This window comes from Marmota flaviventris, chromosome 2 (assembly GCF_047511675.1).
Source record: "Marmota flaviventris isolate mMarFla1 chromosome 2, mMarFla1.hap1, whole genome shotgun sequence".
NCBI classification, from domain to species: Eukaryota; Metazoa; Chordata; class Mammalia; order Rodentia; family Sciuridae; genus Marmota; species Marmota flaviventris.
The window spans coordinates 174,073,945-174,093,677 of NC_092499.1; the positions used below are offsets into that span (position 1 = coordinate 174,073,945).

At 40.0% G+C, this 19,733-nt stretch overlaps 1 protein-coding gene across 1 annotated transcript in view; it reads left to right on the forward strand.

Annotated features, from left to right (window-relative positions):
* The first annotated feature begins 1,448 nt into the window (after positions 1–1,448).
* Positions 1,449–19,733, forward strand: part of LOC114108547 (attractin-like) — a 90,951-nt gene continuing 72,666 nt past the window's right edge. The window contains exons 1-6 of the mRNA XM_027956188.3: positions 1,449–1,482; positions 8,531–8,614; positions 10,238–10,351; positions 15,986–16,114; positions 17,166–17,371; positions 18,448–18,616. Of these exons, the coding sequence (XP_027811989.3) occupies positions 8,586–8,614; positions 10,238–10,351; positions 15,986–16,114; positions 17,166–17,371; positions 18,448–18,616 (647 nt within the window). The 5' untranslated portion in view covers positions 1,449–1,482; positions 8,531–8,585. The remainder of the gene's footprint in view (positions 1,483–8,530; positions 8,615–10,237; positions 10,352–15,985; positions 16,115–17,165; positions 17,372–18,447; positions 18,617–19,733) is intronic.

Genomic DNA, 19,733 nt, shown 5'->3' on the forward strand with positions numbered 1-19,733 from the left:
CAAAATAACCTTCCTATGTTAGATACAGTTCAACATGAAAGTCAAAAGATGTCATCCAAATTTGAAGAAAAGGATTTAGATGGATCATATAAGAGGAGGAAACTGTAAGATTTATGTTTTCTTTTCTATCAAAGTTAAACCTGTAATGCAACACAGGCGTGTTTACAGTAACTTGGAGGTTTCAAGGGTATGAAAGAGCCATCTTAAGTTAGAGAACCATGTGGTCAAAATGGAGCCATCTTAAATGAGAGAATCATGTGAGCAGAAGAGAGTCATCTTAAATTTGGGGATCATATGACCAGAATGGAGCCATTTTTAAATTTTTCTAACAGGTGTCCGATCACACTGTAGCCCTTTTCAGTGCCACCTATTTTTAAAATTAGCTAATCGAGTAATTGTATTCTCCCACCCCAACTCTTCCCATCCGTTGCCAGGGGCAGCACCTCGGCTGCCCGCCCAGGGGTTGCATTGCGGGTTGGATCCCCTTTGGAGCGCACCCTTCTGCAGAAGTGCATTTGCGCCTTTTGGACCCACTTACGATTGATTGATTTCTTGTGGCACCTTGTTATTTCTATCATTACCAAGGGCGAACAGGCTGTGTGTTTTCAGTCTGTTAGGTATTTATTGATATGCCAAGGTCTTAACCCACGCGTTATTTTGTCCCAATTTTAGAGACTCATATGCAGCACTCTCTTCTACAGGACCGCACCTAGCACCACAACACGAAGCAGCCTTCCCGGGTACTTCTCGCCCGGCAACTGCAGTGGGTGCAGAGCGCTGATGGGCGCAGAGTGTCCACAAGGACAAAATTCAAAGAGGCTGACGTGGCTTCGGAGCAGACACGCGAAGGGGACACTTTGGGCCCCGCTTCTACCTGGTGCTATAGGCAAAGAGTCCAGAGGCAGGTAGCCTCAACAGCGAAGGGAGGGTCTCAACTATTCCTAGACTCTGGGTAGAGACCACTCACACTATCAGCCTCCTTTATAGCGCTTCCCGGGTCCCGCCCTCGGGATGGATCGCAAGAGCCACAGTCCGCACAGCCCCGCCCGCACCTCGTCCCCGCCCGGCCCGGGCGGTTGTTGTGTACAAGTTCTCCGGGTGCGGTCTCCAGCCCGGGAAGATGTTGGCTGCGGCTGCAGCAGCTGAGACGATGGCAGCGCCTGCGGGCAGCAAGGGATGGAGGCAGCGGGACCCGGACGTAACCGGGACCGGGAGACTGAGGTCTGGGTTCGGTCTCCCAAGGCTCCTGGTGGTGCTCCCGCCGCTGCTGCTGCTCCTGCTGCTCCCGCTGTTGCTACTCTTGCTGCTGCCCCGAGAGGCTGGGGCGGCGGCGGCGACAGGATCAGGCTCACTTGTATCCGAGGCCAAGAAATGTGATCAGCCCTGTGTCAACGGCGGCCGCTGTGACCCTGGCACCGGCCAGTGCATCTGCCCCGCCGGCTGGGTGGGCGAGCAATGCCAGCACTGCGGGGGCCGCCTCAAGTGAGTGGGGATGGTGTTGGAGGGTGGGGCGTGGTGGGGAGACTGGGGGCGAGAGGTGCTTAAGACTCCTACAGCCCAGAGGTGGATGCGGGACAGAAAGTCGGGAGAGGGGGTGCCCCAGCTCCATTTGATGGTCATTTGCTTCAGGGAAGATCACCATCTCTGGCTTGTTTTTTTCCTGTGGCGGAAGGTGAAAAGGTGCAAGGCAGTAGTGGTGGTGCCCCCAAAGTTTTTGGGTGCTGTGGGTTAAATTGGAAGAATGCTTTGGATTCCAAAGACTATCAGAGCTAGTTTTGGAAACAGCCTATTTTTAAAAAAATTTCTTTGGTTAGAGGTGGACACAACGTCATTATTTTACTTTATGTGGTGCTGAGGATCGAACCCAGTGCCCCACGCATGCTAGGCGAGTGCTTTGCCTCTGAGCCCCAGCCCCAGCCCAACAGCCTATTTTTGATAAATGAGATATCAAGAAAAAGGTGAGTGAGCCAGTTCTTAACCAAATACTTCATTTGAACCTTCCCTTTTTCTCTAGATCCTAATAAGTTCCCCAACTGCGGAGGTGTGGGATGCTCTGAGGAAGCGAGGCCCCTGGAGTGATGTATTGGTGGAGATATAAAGGAAAGGGTAGGCGTGAGATTTTAGGGATAGAAGACTAAGTGGTTGTTGATTGAAGGAAAGTGAAGAAGCTAGCCTTTGGAAGCTCACTGGCCAATGGCATATTAGAACAGGGTCTGTCCTGGAGAGGGGATGGAAAGCTGTTCCTGTTTACTCTGGTTTCTGAACATATGGAGTTCCTGCATTGGCTTGGATTGAGGCAGTACCCCTTGAAAGATCACTCACTAATTAATTAACAGTTGTGTATTATTTGTTTCAGTTGTGCAAGGATTTCTGGATATGGCACACAAATAGAGTAGTCAGACTTTGGCCTAGTCCCCAAGGAGTTTGGAAATAGAAAGAGGAAGATCCATACACAAAAGTCATGAGAAATATAGTCATTCAAGCTTTTGGCAGCTATTTACTGAATACTTTCCCCATCTGACCTGAGGGAGTAAAGAACTGTGGTGAGCAAGATAGGGTTCTGCTCTCAAGGACCTTCCATTTTAATATGGGTGACAAGCAGTTAACAAGTAAATAAACAAGTGAAAGAAATGACAAGGTTATTTCAGCTCCTGGTGAATGTTATCACCAAAATAAAAACAGGTCGGTCTGATAGACAATTATAACCATCCAGTGAGTTTAGAGGCTGCTCATTTGATATGCCATTTGATCTGAGACCTGAATGAGGCACTGGAGAACCTGTGAAAATTCAGGGGTGGAGGGGTTGTGACTAGCTGGGGCCTATAAGGAAGAGAGACTTGAAGGAGGAGGTAATACTGGATTTGAGCATTTGAGGCTAAGTAGGATTTGGAAATGTGGAGCTAGGGGAAAAATTCCTAAATGAAAGGAAGGATGAAGACAGAGTTGTGGAGGCAAGATTTGCTGGTGCCTCTGTAGAAGAGAATCGTGAGGGAGAACTTTGGAATGATAAAATCATGGAATAACATCTTCTAGGGAACTCAGAGAATATGGAGCAGATGAGATCTTCAGTTTAATGGATACAGAAACCAAGTGACTTCAGGACCAGTGTGTAGTGGGCTGCTTTTATAACTTATTTAGGATGTTCTGATTTATGAATTCTGTTAATCTGCACATATTTGTTGAGGGCTCCTCCGTTTTCTCTCTCTCTCTCTCTCTCTCTCTCTCTCTCTCTCTCTTTCACCCAGGGGTACTTTACCACTGAGCTACATCCCCAGCCCTTTCTATTTTATTCTTTAATTTTGAGACAGTATCTTGCTGAGTTGCTTAGGTTGGCCCCTTAAATTTGGGATTGTTCTGCCTCAGCCTCCCAAGTAGCTGGGATTACAGGTATGTGCCACTACACCTGGTGGCTCCTCTGTTTTAGGTTGTGAGATAGAGTGGCAAACAAGTCAGATACAGTTCTGCTCTTGTGGAGCTTACCTTCCAGTTTGGGAATAAAAAAATTCAACAGTTAATCTATAGTAATTTTGCTTAAGGCTGTGGAGGTGAAGAGCAGGGGACCTCTGAGTTAGTTGGAAGGGGGTGAGGTTAGTCGCTGCGTAAATGAGAGTTGAAGGGTGAGGTGGTCCTACTACCTGAAGGGTGGGGTGCTGAGAGGTCACCATGTCCAGAGTCTTGGGGGTGAGTGGGATCATGGCAATGTGACAAGATGACTGGAGCAGAGAGAGCAGAGGGGAGCATGACAAGACTGGACAGACTGCAGAGCCAGGCCTAGTGGAGACCTGTTAGTCAGGTTGAGAATTTTGACCTTTAGCTCCAGAACTGTGTGATGGCATAGTTCACTTTTGTTTTTGTGTTATTATGGGCTATTAGATTATAGTTAGAGCAGGAATAGCTTTGAAGGTGAGGCCAGGGCATTTTGAATATGAGGTACTTCCAAGATCAAGTGAATGGTTGATTGAGTTCAATGAGGATCCTTAGAGTTCTGAAAATTTGGGACACTGTGGTAGGCAGTGGGATCCCCAGAGTGGGAAGGGACATTTGTAGCAAAGTCAATCTGTCTGTAATATTCAGAGTAGGTGGACTTACTGGGCATAAGAGGCTAAGTGGGTTTCTAAGTAGAGTCTGTTAGCATGAATCGGGACATCAGTATGAAAGTCTGAGGTAGGCAGTCTGATTAGAGGCAGGGCTAGATGCTGTGTGGTGTTGCAGAGGTAAAATGGACAGGCCTTTTTTTGAAACTGGTTTTCTCTTGGGAAGAGGGAGGATTATGGTGAGGGAAACAAAACTAGATCCTTATCTTGAGTGATTCAGTGATATTATTAACAGACCCGGGGACCCAGGAGAGGCTGATTTTGAGATAAGTTAAATTTTGTACATACTGAGTTTGATGTACTCTCAGAATATGTACATGGCACACATAAGCATTGGAGTCATCTACCTATGAGGGGTATTACCAGGGAAAGAGATCCGTCTAGTGTCTACATGGACAGTCCAGAGGATTAGAGAAGAACTGCTTATAATGGGGAATAGACACTCTTGACGCTTATTGTCTCAAATGGTATCAATGTAAGTGAAGGGCTTCCCTAGTTCCCTAGCTCTCCTTCGAGCTGGTTCTAGCTGATGTGAGTGCTTTTTCATGGGCAAATAATTTCAACTGGTCTTGATGATACCATTATATTAAATGCTTTCTGGAATTTACATTTTTAAAAATGAAAGCAGGAGGAAGTCTTTAAAAAAGATCTTTTACTTGATATTTTGGAGTGGAGAGTTAAGTGTTGGTTTTGATTTAACTTATAAATTTCTTTGTTATTAAACTAACAGATGTTAAATGAATATACTTCTGGTTTACAATAGCATCAAGTCATTTTTCCAAAAAAAATTTTTAGTTGTAGATGGACACAATACCTTTTTTAAAAAAATTATTTAGTTTTATGTGGTGCTGAGAATTGAACTCAGTGCCTCACACAATCCCAGCCCAAGTCATTTGTCTTTTAAACTTTTAATTTGTATATATCCTGTGTTATAATTTCTGTTATAGCTCTGTTTCTTTTTTTTTCCTCTTTTTTTTTTTGTGGCACTGCAGATTGACCTGGGGGTTTCTCTACCCCTGAGTAACGTTCCCAGCTTCCCATTTTATTGTTGAGCTTTAAGACTGGCCTTGAACTTGTGATCCTTTGACCTCAGGCTCGGAATAGCTGGGATTATAGGCATGTGCCAGATTTGGCAAGAGAAGTGAACCTACGGATTCAATAGTGTAGGTGAACCCCAAATAGTATAAATGCAAAGAAACAAATGCCAAGACACACCAGAGTCCCACTTCTGAAAACTAATGACAAAAAAAGTTTTGAAGTTAGTGAGAAAATACTGACACATTAATTACATGGACAAAGTGATTCAAAGGACAACAGATTTCTCACACCAAACTATGGTTGCTAGAAGGAAGTGGCACAGCCTTCTTCAAACGCTGAAAGAAAAGAAGTGTTTACGTCACCTTAGAATTCTGTGTCCAATGAAAATATCTTTAAAAATTTTTTTTTTAGTTGTAGATGGACACATACCTTTATTTTGTTTATTTATTTTTATGTGGTGCTGAGGATTGAACCCAGTGCCTCACACATGCGAGGCAAGTACTCTACCACTGAGCCACAACCTCAGCCCCCTGAAAATATTTTTTAAGAAAGAAGATATTGGTGGCTCAAGCTTGCAATCCCAACTACTAGAGAGACTAAGGCAGGAGGATCATAAGTTTAAGGCCAGTCTGGGCAATGTAGTGAGATCCTGTATCAAAATAAAATGAAAAAGCACTGTATATAGTTCAGTGGAAGTGCTTGCCTAGCACACGAAGAGGCATTGAGTGCAATCCCTTGTCCTGAAACAACAACAACAACAACAACAAAATAAATAAAAAAGAAAAAGAAAAGAAAGAAAGAAAGAAAAGAAAAAGAAAAAAAGGAGCAAATATTCATATAATTAGAATTTCAGAGGAAAAGGAGAATGAGTATTTGAAAGAAATAATGGCAAAAGAAACCAACCTGAAGACATAAGGAGCTGTGAAAGCCCCATAAACGATAAAGCTCAGTGAAATCCATGCTAAGATGCATCATAATTAAACTATTAAATTATAAAGGCAAAGAAACTATCTTAAAAGCAGGCAGAAAGAAATGAAGCATTGCCTATAGGGAATACCAATTCAGATGACAGTAAATTTCTCATCTGAAATCAGGGGAGCCAGAAGGAAGTGGGATAAGAGGTCAATCTCAAATTCTGTTTCTGTTGAAACTGTTGCTTAGGAGGTAAAGGGAAATAAAACATTCTTAGATGATGGAAAGGTAAAAGATTTGTTGCTAGCATACTTAACCATTAAAGATTACTAAAGGAAGTTTTTTAATCAGAAAGAAAATGATAAAGGAAGGAACAATGGAACAACCGAAAGGAAGATAGAACAGTGGGGGAACAGAAATAAGAGTTTATTTAATAATAATAATAGGTTCTCCTTTCCTTCTAAGTCTTAGCAATCATATTTGATGATTGAATAAAAATACAAGACTATCGGGTACTAAAGATGATATTTATATGAAGACAAAGCACCTAAATAGAAGTGAAGTTTCCATACTTCACTCAAAGTGGTGAAATGTTACTAGTAAATAGATTATTATAAAGCACATGTTTACATTATAGTAATGACCTAAACAACTATGAAAAGAAGATAAAAACAATAAAAATAAATCAATATGGAATCTGTGATGGTTAGTTGTAATCAACCCAGAACATGACTGGGTTAAGTGATACCCAGAAGATATAATGATATAGTTCAGTGGTTGAGCTAGACTAAATAAGGAAAATCTGACCTCACCTAGTGCAAGGGGAATTTTATTGCTTTCCTGGAGCTGGAAATCCATCTTCTTCTGCTCTTGAACATAGAACTCCAGATTCTCTGATCTTCAGATTCTAGGACTTGACAAGTTCCCCACCAGGTTTTCAGGTCTTTGGCCTTTGAGAGTTATTCCATCAGCTTTTCTGCTTTTCAGTTCTTTGGAGTTGAACTGAGCTATGCCACTGCTTCCCTGATTATCTAGCTTGTAGATAGCTTATCATGGCACTTCGCAGTTTCCATAGTTGCAAGAGCTAATTTCCCTAGAAAACTTATATTGGCACCCCGTTCTCCACAGAAAATCTTAACTAAGCTTCTCCAGAAATCTTCACCATAATTGGTTTTAGGACTATCAGCAAAAGGGTCTGTACAAAAGAGTTCAGTGTAGTTAAACTTCCTATTTCCTGTTGCTCTGTCTTACTTGGCTACCAGTCTGGAAGAGTTCAGCACCTGGAGTGCTGAACGCCCCTTTACTAGTTTTTTACAGATATTTATCCAGTACAATAGTATGTAGAAGTGTGTTTGCAAATGCAAAGTGGGATTTTAAAAAAGATCCTTTAACAAGGTCTCTGGCCTTGAGCTGGGCTTCACAGAGATGTCTACATTTCTAATATAAGAGAAGTTACCAATTGGGCTTCATGGTAACAGCTGGCAGAGGGAGGAAAGAAAGGGGAGAAAAAGCTCTCGTCTTCTCAGGCTATGTCCTTGAAGGGTTAACTTGCCCAGAACAGTGAAAGAAAAAGCTGCTTTTGTGTGAACTTCTGCAGACTGTGAACTTCGGAGCCCCTCCCTTACATGAAGGGTATGAAGTTCTGAAACTGCCTGAATTCAGGGTTCAGGGGGATTGATTGATTACAGAGAAAGCTTTGCCCACTGAACCTGGCTAGAGCTAAATAAACCTGCTTCCTGTTCCTATTTGGTGTCTTGCCTCGTCTGTCCCCTGCAACAGACTCACTCCACATATCCTATTGGTTCTATTTCTCTGTAGAACCCCAGTACAGAATCCTAAAAAAAATGTTCACATGATCTGTACAAAGGCAAAGAGAAACAGGAGGAGAATTTAAATTTTGACATTATAAATAGCTAACTAAATGTAAAAGAGCAAAATACAATAAACAAAAGAGATTGACCAGACCCCATGATACACACCTATAATACCAGCTACTTGGATGGCTGAGGTAGGAAGATTGCAAGTTTGAGACTAGCCTTGGTAAGTAAGTGAGACCCTTTCTCAAAATAAAGAAGGTTTGGGAAATAAGACATGTAGATCTCTGTATCAGACAGACAAGCATAGCAGAGGGAGAAAAGGGCAAGGAAGTTGAGAGATTTGGAGGATATGATTCTTGTGATGGACCATGGAATCTTAACAAGGTAAGTGAGAAAGTGAAATGTGTTCATGGTGAATGATTAACAGTGAAGAAGTGGTAGTTCCATGTATTGACAGTCCCTATGAGCTGAAGACACATTGGAAAGAGGAACTAAGACACATTTGAGGAACTAAGTAAATGAACTGGAGAGATAAGAGACAGTGCTTAAAATGCATATATAGTATGTATTAATGTACCCAGTCTGCTCAATTTGCATTGTATTGAGAATTAAGAAAGATATTAGTGTCTGAATTCCTGATAGATTGATTTTTTAAAATTTAAATTACAGGCTAACTGGATCTTCTGGGTTTATAACAGATGGACCTGGTTATTATAAATATAAAATGAAGTGCACGTGGCTCATTGAAGGACAGTAAGTAGTAATGGCTGACTTCATTTTTTATTTTTATTTTTTAGAATAGAGCTCAGTGTGGCATTAATTTTCCAACAAATGACATTAACAAATTGTTGCTATTTTTTTTTCTTTTGTGGTGCTGGGGATTGAACCCAGGGCCTTGTGCATGCAAAGCAAGCACTCTACCAACTGAGCTATATCCCCAGACCCAGTAGCATAAATATTTAAAATATGTTTAATAATTTTCATTTGGCAAATGATTCTGATTCTGATTTTTAAATTTTCTTTCTCTTGCACTAGGATTTAACCCAGGGCCTTGTATTGCTAGGCAAGCACTCTCTCAGCACCTTAATTTTTATCATTATTATTTTTTTAAATTTCAGATTGATTTAAATTGCTGCAAATAAATTGTATGCACTATAAAATTGTATATTTTCAACTGTAATAGTTAAAAACCTGTTAAACTATTTTTAACAGTTTGCTTAAAACTTTATAAATTATAATATTTTGTAATTTTTCTAAATATCTGTTTTTATCATGGCAGAAAAATCAGAATAACCACTCTTGCCTTATTGTCCCTTCTCTGGACCTCTGGGTCCCTCCAGCTTTTCCTTCCTTTTTCTCCTTTCCTTCATGCAAAGGAGTATTTATCATGGAAGAAGTATTTCTCCTGGGAAGCAGTATTTCTCAAACTTTTAGTCGCAGGATCTCCTGACACTTTTCAACTTTGAGGATTCCAAATAAATGTCACTTTTAAGGGGGAAAAATCCTTATATTTAAAGGAATTTTTGTGAAAAGAGTGGCATTTTTTCCCATTTTACAAATCTCTTCAATGGGTACATCAGAACTTTTATGTTTTGCTTTGTCAAATATGGGATACTAAGCAGATTTAAATGTGGATGGGAAAGTCCCATATAAGAGGGAAATATTAAATATTTGAGAGATGTAAGGAGAAATGGGTTTATCTGTTTTGGGAAATGGTAATTTCATGGATTTTTGTCTAGGTGCAAAGCATAAACAGGAAGGTGAAATTGGAAGGTTTGAAATAGTCCCTGAAAATTAGTGATTGTGGAGAGGGAGAGGGAGATAGTGGTAGGACTGCTGGCAGAATCCAAGTGTCACGTGAAGTGCTGAGCAGAGATGGGTACTGGAAGCAGTCTGCCTGGTGGCAGGACTTCTTCAGTACAGCTCAGTTTTCTTTGGATTCAATCTAAGTCAAAGCTGATAAATGTTTTCCTGTAGACTTTTGCCAGGCAGTGCCACGAAGAGGCAGAGGGCAGGCAAGTTTAGAGAACTGACAGGGGTGTTTGTGAAATGAAGAGTGTGGAATCTGAAGTTGAATAAGAAAGGAAGTGCAAAGTGGAAGGGCTAATGCATTGGTCAAAGGCTGTTAAACACTGGCTGTCCCAGACTGCTAAATGGACTGCAAAGCCCCAGGCGTCATGGACCACATCTGTTTTGTTTCCCATTGCATGTTTAATGCCCTCTTGGACATAGCAAGTACTAAGTGAGTCTTTGACAAATGGAGGAATACTGTGTATATACTATTAATTTCTTTTCTCCTTGTAAATTCTTAAAAAGTTTCCACGGTGCTTAATGGTTATGACGATTATTGTAAATTACTGTTTTTGTTCTTTTCAGGCCAAATAGAAAAATGAGACTTCGTTTCAATCATTTTGCTACAGAGTGTAGTTGGGACCATTTATATGTTTATGACGGGGACTCAATTTATGCGCCACTAATTGCTGCCTTTAGGTAAGCTCAGTCATATAAATAGTTGGTCATCATTATTTTATTTTTGAATTTAAACCTATATCCTGTATTACATTCTTACTGGATTCACAGTTAATATCACATAACACATTCACTTCATGGAATGAGTGGTTCTGCAGTCCACTTGCTTGTGTGCTAGTCCTGACTAGGCTCCTTTGCCTACAGGGTCAGTTTCTGGGTGTAGTGCTTGATCTCTTCCATTTTGCTGATCTGTAAAGTTGTGACAGTATTATCAAGTTTACCTTCTCTTCATGGTGGGGGTGAAGTTTACCTTTTCAGAAAAAAATGTTTGAGTAATATGTTAAATATAACATTTTTTGTGAAAACTTAAATTGGAAACTATGCCCATCTTGTTCTTCTGTGTTATTACATAGGACTTCAGGAATTACTTGCTGAATTCACATATGATTGGTGGGTGGGTGTGTCAGTCTGCATTTGCATTTACGTATATGTATGTATATGTATTTATGTATGTGTTATAATGGATGAGGGAAACTTGGGAATGAAATAAATAAAATGAAAGTGGTTACCTGCTAAGAATGAGGAACAGACCAGTTATTTATTGCTTTTTTTTTTTCTAACAAGCACATTCTACATTAGTAGTTAAATGAAACAATTTCACCAACTATATGGGATGTTCTTAATTGCTCTGCAGCACTATGATTTTGTTGGGTATTCCACAGGTCCACGTGTGGAGTGCCTTGTGACACAGGCATCTGCTAGAGTCTGTGGGTAGGAGATGCAGAGGTTTTTGTGGTTGATGGAGCTGGAGAGTGGTTTTCCTCCCTGAGAACATTCTTCAAAAGAACACTGTTCCTTTTAGAGTTTTTTTTTTAAATATTCATTTATTTATTTTTATGTATTTTTTATTTATATATGACAGCAGAATGCATTACAATTCTTATTACATATATAGAGCACAATTTTTCATATATCTGGTTATATATAGTATATTCACACCAATTCGTGTCTTCATACATGTATTTGGATAGTAATGATCATCACATTCCACCATCATTAATTACCCCATGCCCCCTTTCTTCCCCTCCAACCCCTCTGTACTATCTAGAGTTTGTCTATTCCTCCCATGGTCCTGCTCCCTATCCCACTATGAATCAGCCTCCTTATATCAAAGAAAACATTCGGCATTTGTTTTTTTGGGATTGGCTAACTTCACTTAGCATTATCTTCTCTAACTCCATCCATTTACCTATAAATGCCAAGATTTTATTCTCTTTTATTTCTGAGTAATATTCCATTGTGTATATATGGCACATTTTTTTAATCCATTCATCTATTGAAGAGCATCTGGGTTGGTTCCACAGTTTAGCTATTGTGAATTGTGCTGCTATAAACATTGATGTGGCTGTGTCCCTGTAGTATGCTATTTTTGAGTCCTTTGGGTATAGACCGAGGAGAGGGACAGCTGGGTCAAATGGTGATTCCATTCCCAATTTTCCAAGAAATCTCCATACTGCTTTCCATATTGGCTGCACCAATTTGCAGTCCCACCAGTGGTGTATGAGTGTATCTTTTTCCCCACATCCTCACCAACACTATTGTTGTTTGTCTTCATAATAGCTGCCATTATGACTGGAGTGAGATGAAATCTTAGAGTGGTTTTAATTTGCATTTCTCTAATTGCTAGTGATGATGAACATTTTTTCATGTATTTGTTGATTGATTGTACATCATCTTCTGAGAAGTGTCTGTTATTTATTTTTGGAAACGAGGATTGAACTCAGGGGCTTTCAACCACTGAGCCACGTCCCCAGCCCTATTTAGTATTTTATTTAGAGACAGGGTCTCACTGAATTGCTTAACACCTCACTGTTGCTGAGGTTGGCTTTGAACTTATGATCCTCCTGCCCCAGCTATCAAGATGACTGGCACCCCAACAGAGCAGGTTCCTGCCAGAGGTGTGAACTGCCTGGGAAAATTAAAAGTCTGAAATAATCAGTAAGAAATAAAGACAGAGCCAAAGATTAGATTTAGTGAAGTGCCTGATGGGCCTTTGAGTCCTGATAGGAGCTGGAAACTGAACAACTGAAAAAAGGCCCCATTCTTTATTTTAAGGCAGAGTACATCAAGGGCAGGGATAAGGTTTCAATGGGAGGAGTCTTGTTTCAATGGCTGGGGTCTTGCAGTAAACAGGTTGATTGGGATATGACAAGCTACACCAAGAGGCTATTGGCTCCAGAGGGTCACTCCCATCTCAGGATTTCAGCTAGAACTTGAGCAGTGAGCTAGGCAGGGCACCACGTCTATCAGGCTTTCTCCAACCAGTGCATTCCTGCTGGGAGTTCCTCATAGGAGGCTTTCCTGCCTAATGGCTACAACATCACCCAGTTTACCCACCCCTCACTGATGGCTTCCAGCACTTAGCCTTCCAAGCCGCTGGGATTACAGGCCTGCGCCATCAAGCCATAGCTAGAGTTATTATTTTTTAAAATCAAGTGAAATAGTGATGAGGCAGTCGTTAGACTGTGAACAAAGGATGCCTTATGAAAGCAGGGCTCAGTTTGTCTACTTCTGTGATTTTCACAATTGGTTCTAAACAGTGATGGTCTGTGTTTAAAATATAAAATCCTAAGCAACCTGAGGGCAGGCCATTTTTGATTTGCTCCAGTTTAACAAGTAGCTACAGCCCAGGCTGCACCTGCACTTACCGACTTCCCACTGGAGGCTGCTCAGGGTGACAGCTGGAGCAAGCCTGTAGCATCCCTTCCTCACCCACAGGCCTTCCTTTGTCTCATGTGCTGAAGGAGGCTGTGTTTGTTCATTTACTCTGTAAAAGTTTATTTTTGTCTTAAACCAGTTGTTTTGCTTTCACACCGGGAGAAATCCACACACTGCAAAGCTGTCACAATTTCAAGTTTTTGAAGCAAATAGTAGCAGATTCCTAAGCCTCCCTGACAGTGGGAAAGCTGATCTACTTTCTCTAGTTGGTAAAGTCATTCATCCTGCATATTTAAATGTCCCCACCATATGAAGAAGGCCACCAGCTATCACTTACTGAGCACCTCCTAGTGGGAGGCTTAAGCCCTGCATATGCTCCACCAATTTGATCCTCATGATGTCACTATGAGCTGGACAGGATTCTTCCCATTGTGCATTTGGGGGAAATTGGGGCTCAGAGATGTCAGTAACATGCAGCAAGGATTGAAATCAAGTCTCTTTGATCCTGAAATTTGTGCTGGACTAACAGAGAATACAGGACCTCCCACTTGTGACTGTAGTCCCAGATTCTTTCTGGAATAGGCCTATATTTCTTATGGGAAGATTGCTTTTAAAAAAAAATCTTTAATTTTTTCACTTTTTTAGTTCTGGATGGATAATGCCTTTATTTATTTATCTTTATGTGGTGCTGAGGCTCGAACCCAGTGCCTCACACATGCTAGGCGATATTCTACCACTGAGCCACAACCCCAGTCCTGGGAAGATTGCTTTTGATTTATCTGTTTGTAAGAGGCTCTGCACTTGCAAGGCAAGTACTTATCCCTTCAACATTCTGGTACAGATGGAGCATCCCTAATCCAGAAATCTGAAATGCTCCAAAACACAGAAGTTTTTGAATGCTGACATGATGCCACGAGTTGGAAGTTCTACATCATGGAACTTTGTTTTATGCACAAAATTATTAAAAATATTATATAAATAATTACCTCCAGTTTATGTGTCTGGGGGTGTACATGCAATGTAAATCAATTTTCTGTTTGATGGTCTGTGTTTAAAATATAAAATCATAAGCAACCTGAGGGCAGGCCATTTTTCCAAGATCTCATTATGTATATGCAAATATTGCCAAATCTGACAAAATCTGAGATTTGAAACACATGTGGTCCCAAGCATTTGGATAAAGTCTGCTCGACCTCTGTGTAAAGTGAATGAAAACGTGGTGATGGCAAAACTTTCACTTAAGATTCTGACCAAATGTCACATCTTCTGAAAGCCCTCCCAACTGCCTTTCTAACCCAGCACCTCCTGTTCTCTTCTTTGCCCTGTTTCCCTTCATGGTATGATCTCTGCCTGGCCTGTGTGAATACACACTTGTGTGTGAGGATGTGTGGGGGATTATTTGTTTCTCTAACTGAACTCCTTGAGGGTAGGGACATTGTCTTTTTTACTGTTGTTATCCTTATACCTAGAACAGAGCCTCCCATGTAGTAAGCACTTAGTAAATATTTGTTAGTTGAATACCTGGTAGAAAATATGTCAGTGTTTTCTGGACACCCCTGGGGTGCCTTCTGAGTGTTAGGTTTCCTAGAGTTCTCTTTTCATATTAAAAATTAAATGGAAATCCCATGCCCTCTTGTCTTCATTCCACACTTATGTAGTCTTCCTGCACTTATATACGTTCAAGTAAATGTACCCGTATTCTAGGCCCATCAGAATGCCAGGGTGAGCTCCTGATGCCCAAGGCCTCATTCAGCAGCTCCCTGTGGATGAGCACTTTGATGCTTTCAACCTGTTACCATCTGAGTGATGCTGCAGTTAGGATTCTTGTATATTTTCTTTTGTGAATGAGAGCAAGTATGTCCTCTACAAAGAAAGAGAATCACTAGGTCAGGGTGAATGGGCATTTAAGATGATTATGACTCTGAGGTGGGAGTTTACCTGGTGTGTGCTCTAGGAAGGGAATGGGGTTAAGAGTGAGTAAGTGAAGGGGAGAGTACTAGTTGATGTTCATTCATCAGTGGGAGCGTGTGCAGCAGATTCCATGGGAGTTGGTAAGGACCTAGGCACTGGCTGAATGTGATGGTGGGGGAGGTGAATTGATAGTGGGAAAGTCAGAGCACGTGAAGAAATGCAAATGGCAAGTAGACATAGGAAAGTTGTTAACCTCAGGAGTAGAAAAGAATGCAAAACCACAATAAATCATGTATTAAATTAGCAAAGCTAACTTAGAACTGGTAATCCTTCTTGTTGGTGGTGTGAGGTGGTGTGATCAGACAATCTGGATTGATCAGACAGGATTTCATTTGAGCATCTCACTTCTGGAAAATAAGACCCTTCGATTCAGTCATTTTTTTCCTCACCTGGATTTATTGGCCCCAAAGCAGTACTTAGTTAGAATATTATGTGCTGGCCTCTGAGTGAGGTCCTTGGGAGAGCCTAGGGAGCTTTTAGTGACAGGGAAGGCCTATGGTATGCTATGTGTAAAATCGAACATAAAATGCCAGTGGTATCAATTAGGGAAAGAAAATGCATCAGAATGCCAATAGTGTCGGAGTTGTGGGTTTATCTAGCTTCTTTATGTTGTTTTGCAAATAAATATTTTATTTAACAATATTTTGTGTCTTTTAGTACTACATATTTACCATTTATCAACTCATAAAGTTTACTACTTTACATGATTGTGAAGATTTAGAGAATTATTAAACGATATATAAAAACAGAACCATTGATTTCAATTTTTATTAGAAATGGAACCCAGAATAAAGGAAACCTAGCAAAAGAAGGACAACTAATAGGGTAGCTGTGTGCTTCCATCACAGGAATTCACCCCTCTGCCTGCATGTGCTTTCTAAAGTTGTAAAGATGAACTTTTGAATTGTCTCGGCTGCAGTTTAACACAGCTGACATTGTGCTATAAGAAATGTGCTTCTATTTCAGTGGCCTCATTGTTCCTGAAAGAGATGGCAATGAGACAGTTCCCGAGGTGGTTGTCACATCAGGTTATGCCCTTCTGCATTTTTTTAGCGATGCCGCTTATAATTTGACTGGATTTAATATCACTTACAAGTAAGATATTTAAATCTAATATTTGTGATTTTATTTAAATGAAATGTTTTAATAATTATATTATAATAGTATAATAATATTAAAATATTGAGGACTTACACTGTGCCAGGAATTTCAGTAAGCAGATTACATGGGTTTCTCATTTAAAGTTTTTTAATATATTTTACAATTAAGGAAATGGGTGAAAAGATTAAATAAGTTGTTAACATAAGTGGTAGTGGTGGGGCCATAATTTAAACCCAGGTGTTGCTGCTGTTGAGCTTCTCCTGGAAGAGAGGGGCATTTCTTGCTTATAGATAAAAACACTGTTTTTTTTTTTTTGGTAAGTACAATTTAATAAATATTAACAGTTGCCATGTACTCAGTAGTAGAACAAGTCTATGTTTTTGGAGTATCATGATAATTCATTTATCTGCCCCCTTTGTGTTATTTCTAAGCACTATCTATATAGTTATCTTAAGCCATGTTAATAGGAGATACATCATGGTTAAACTCACACATTGTTAAAATAACCCTGCTTCCATTCCATCTGAAATGGATCAGCTTACTAAATAATTCAAAATATAAGATTTTGGGCAATAATCTTAAGTTTTACAAATTTTCAGAGATGTTCAGAGGGCTACTGGTACTATGAGTGTAGTTGGAAGTTTATCCTCTTCCTTCCCACGCTTGCAAACATGAATTTGGCAGTTGTGTAGCGCCTGTCACTAGTGGGCTACCGAGAAGAATAGGATAGTTGTCCCAGACTTGAGGAGCTAAATCTGAACAAATGTGATCAAATCTCTTCTCTCCTTGTGATTTCTTTAACTTTATGAGTTACTTGTTTTTTTGCCCTATTCTCATGAGCCTCCACCAGGGTGGGTTTGGGCTCACATGCCCAAGCTGTGCAGTGTGGAGGGACCCTTTTTGGGTTGAGTGGTAAACACTGCATTTATGCTTGTGAATGAACTGAAGAGACAGGGAGATCCTTAAGCCTTGTGTAGGAGGAAGTTCTGCCAAGTTCATTGGCGTGTTGGTTTGTGTTGACTTAGTTTTTTCACTGTCTTTATAGTTTTGACATGTGTCCGAATAATTGCTCAGGCCGAGGAGAATGTAAGACCAGCAACAGCAGTGGCAATGTGGAGTGTGAATGTTCCGAAAACTGGAAAGGTGACTCGTGTGACATTCCTTACTGTACAAACAACTGTGGTTTTCCTCATCGAGGCATCTGCAATTCAAGTGATGTCCGAGGATGCTCCTGCTTCTCTGAATGGCAGGGTAGGAGCTTCTTTCTCTTGTTTTTCTTTCCGTTCACAAATTGTTTCTAGTTTAATACATTGTTCGTTAACCTTATTCTTAGCATCTGTACAACTTATGTTCATCATATATCAGGGGTCATGTAAGCTTTCTCCTCCCTTTATGTGGTTTCCTACAAATCTTTTAATGTCTCACCTATGTGGTTGTGGTCTCCTTAGAATTGTGGAGAGGTTTTCCATTTTGCAGTTCATTTATGAAAGTTTTAAGAACTTGGTCTCAGCCATAAGAGGACATAGCATAGAACCAAGTTTGGAGATGGGACAAGAGCTGACAATAATGCTATTTCCCCTAAAACTTTCTCCATGTTCTGAGAAAATTGATTATGCATTAGAATCTTAAAACAGTCACCTAAAGTTATTATCTAGAGAAATAGCTTGTTAAAGGTGCTTTAGGGGATTCCATAAGGGCTAAGGGCAGTTGTTGATTTGATGACTTTGTTTGTATACTTATTCCTTCCTCAGAACCTTTTCATTTTAAAAGGAAATATGTGTGTTTACATACTTTCATCTGTTGGGTTTGGTGATACTAAGTAGTTAACAATTGGCATGTTTGAGTACCAATTTTTAACTACTTGCAAAGAGTGTAGCAGAAACCAGACCTTACATCTGTTGTTGTATCTTACCTCTGTTGAGTTCTTTGCTTTACTAGAAGATGGGTAGTTTTTTGTTGTTGTTTGTTTGTTTTATTATGACTCCTAGGTCTAGTTGTTACATTTTAGGTTTTTCAATTTGAATTAATAATTTCTTTGTGTAGTCTTCCCACCGGAAGCTGATAAAGTATGACTTTTGATACTGAAATACCTACATTGGATATGGTCAAGTCATTATTAGAAAGTATATGATTTTGAATTTTATTAGGGATTCCTGGGATCAATACTGTGAGTGAATTAAAACCACAAAGAAATTTGTTTGAAATGTAGATGCTAAATTAGGGACTAAATATTCTTTAGAAAAATTTCACATTTATATGCTTAAAACCTGAAGTACAGTAAACTTTCCAGGTGCATTTAGTGAAGCTAATTTATTATGTTTTATTAGGCCCTGGATGTTCAGTTCCTGTGCCAGCTAACCAGTCATTTTGGACTCGAGAGGAATATTCAAACTTAAAGCTGCCCAGAGCATCTCATAAAGCTGTGGTCAATGGAAACATAATGTGGATTGTTGGAGGATATATATTCAACCACTCAGATTACAGCATGGTTCTAGCGTAAGTTATTTTTAAAAATTTTTGTAAGAAGTTTAGTTTTTCATTTTTCCAATTAAGCCTAAATAAGCGAAAGGAAAAGAAATCATCAGTCCTGCTACTAAACAACTTCCTTTTCAGGTAATCTGAATCTTTGAAATTGAACACCACAATACATTGTTCGTTAACCTTATTCTTAGCAAAAAACTTTTTTAGTAGTTGTAGATGGACAGAATGCCTTCATTTTATTTGTTTATTTTTATGTGATGCTAAAGATCAAACCCAGTTCCTCACACATGCTAGGCAAGCCACTGAGCTATATAGCCCCAGCCCCAGCCCCAAAGTATTCATTTTTAAGCCATGTGCTAATTTATCATTTTGAGATACTTTTTCTGGTATTTTACTTTATTTGTTTATAGTAGGCTATATATATATAGGGGAGTATTTTATGTGTTAATTGAATTAATAGTTGTAGGGAGACTTTCTTTTAGAAGAAATTTGTGAATACTTACTCATTGTGATTTTGTGATGTGAAAGTTTATTTTAGGCCTTTTGTGTTAATGAAGATTATAAAACACCAGCATCTATTTTTCAAGATAGAAATATGGCACTTGTGGTATAGTTTCTGAATCCTATGAAATACAGTCACTAGTACAGAACAAATAGGATAGCAAAATAAACACCTGAGTTCCTGGCATGGTGGTATGTGCATTATAAATGAGCCACTTGGGAGGCTGTGGAAGGAGGTTTTAAAGTTTGAGGCCAGCATGGCCAACTTTGTGAGACCCTGACTCAAAATAAAAAAAGTCTGGGGATGTACCTCAGTGGTAGGGTGCCTAGTACTGTGAAATAACCAAAAACAAAACAAAAACAGACAAATGAGCAACATCTGTAAGAAAATTTTGTCTGAAGGTTTACACTCAACTGTGTGGGGCAGAACTGTTGATGGCTATAAGCCCTGCATGGGTCACCTTCTGTGCAGGAGTGAGTAGCACAGAAGAGCAGCAGTGGGAGGCCCATAGCATCCAGAATGGCTGTAAGATACTCACTCATGGGCTTAGCAAACCATGTTGAGAGCCACAGCTGGGACTGGAAGATGTTGCATATTCTAGTAGCTGAGTAAGTTCAAGGGATCCATAGT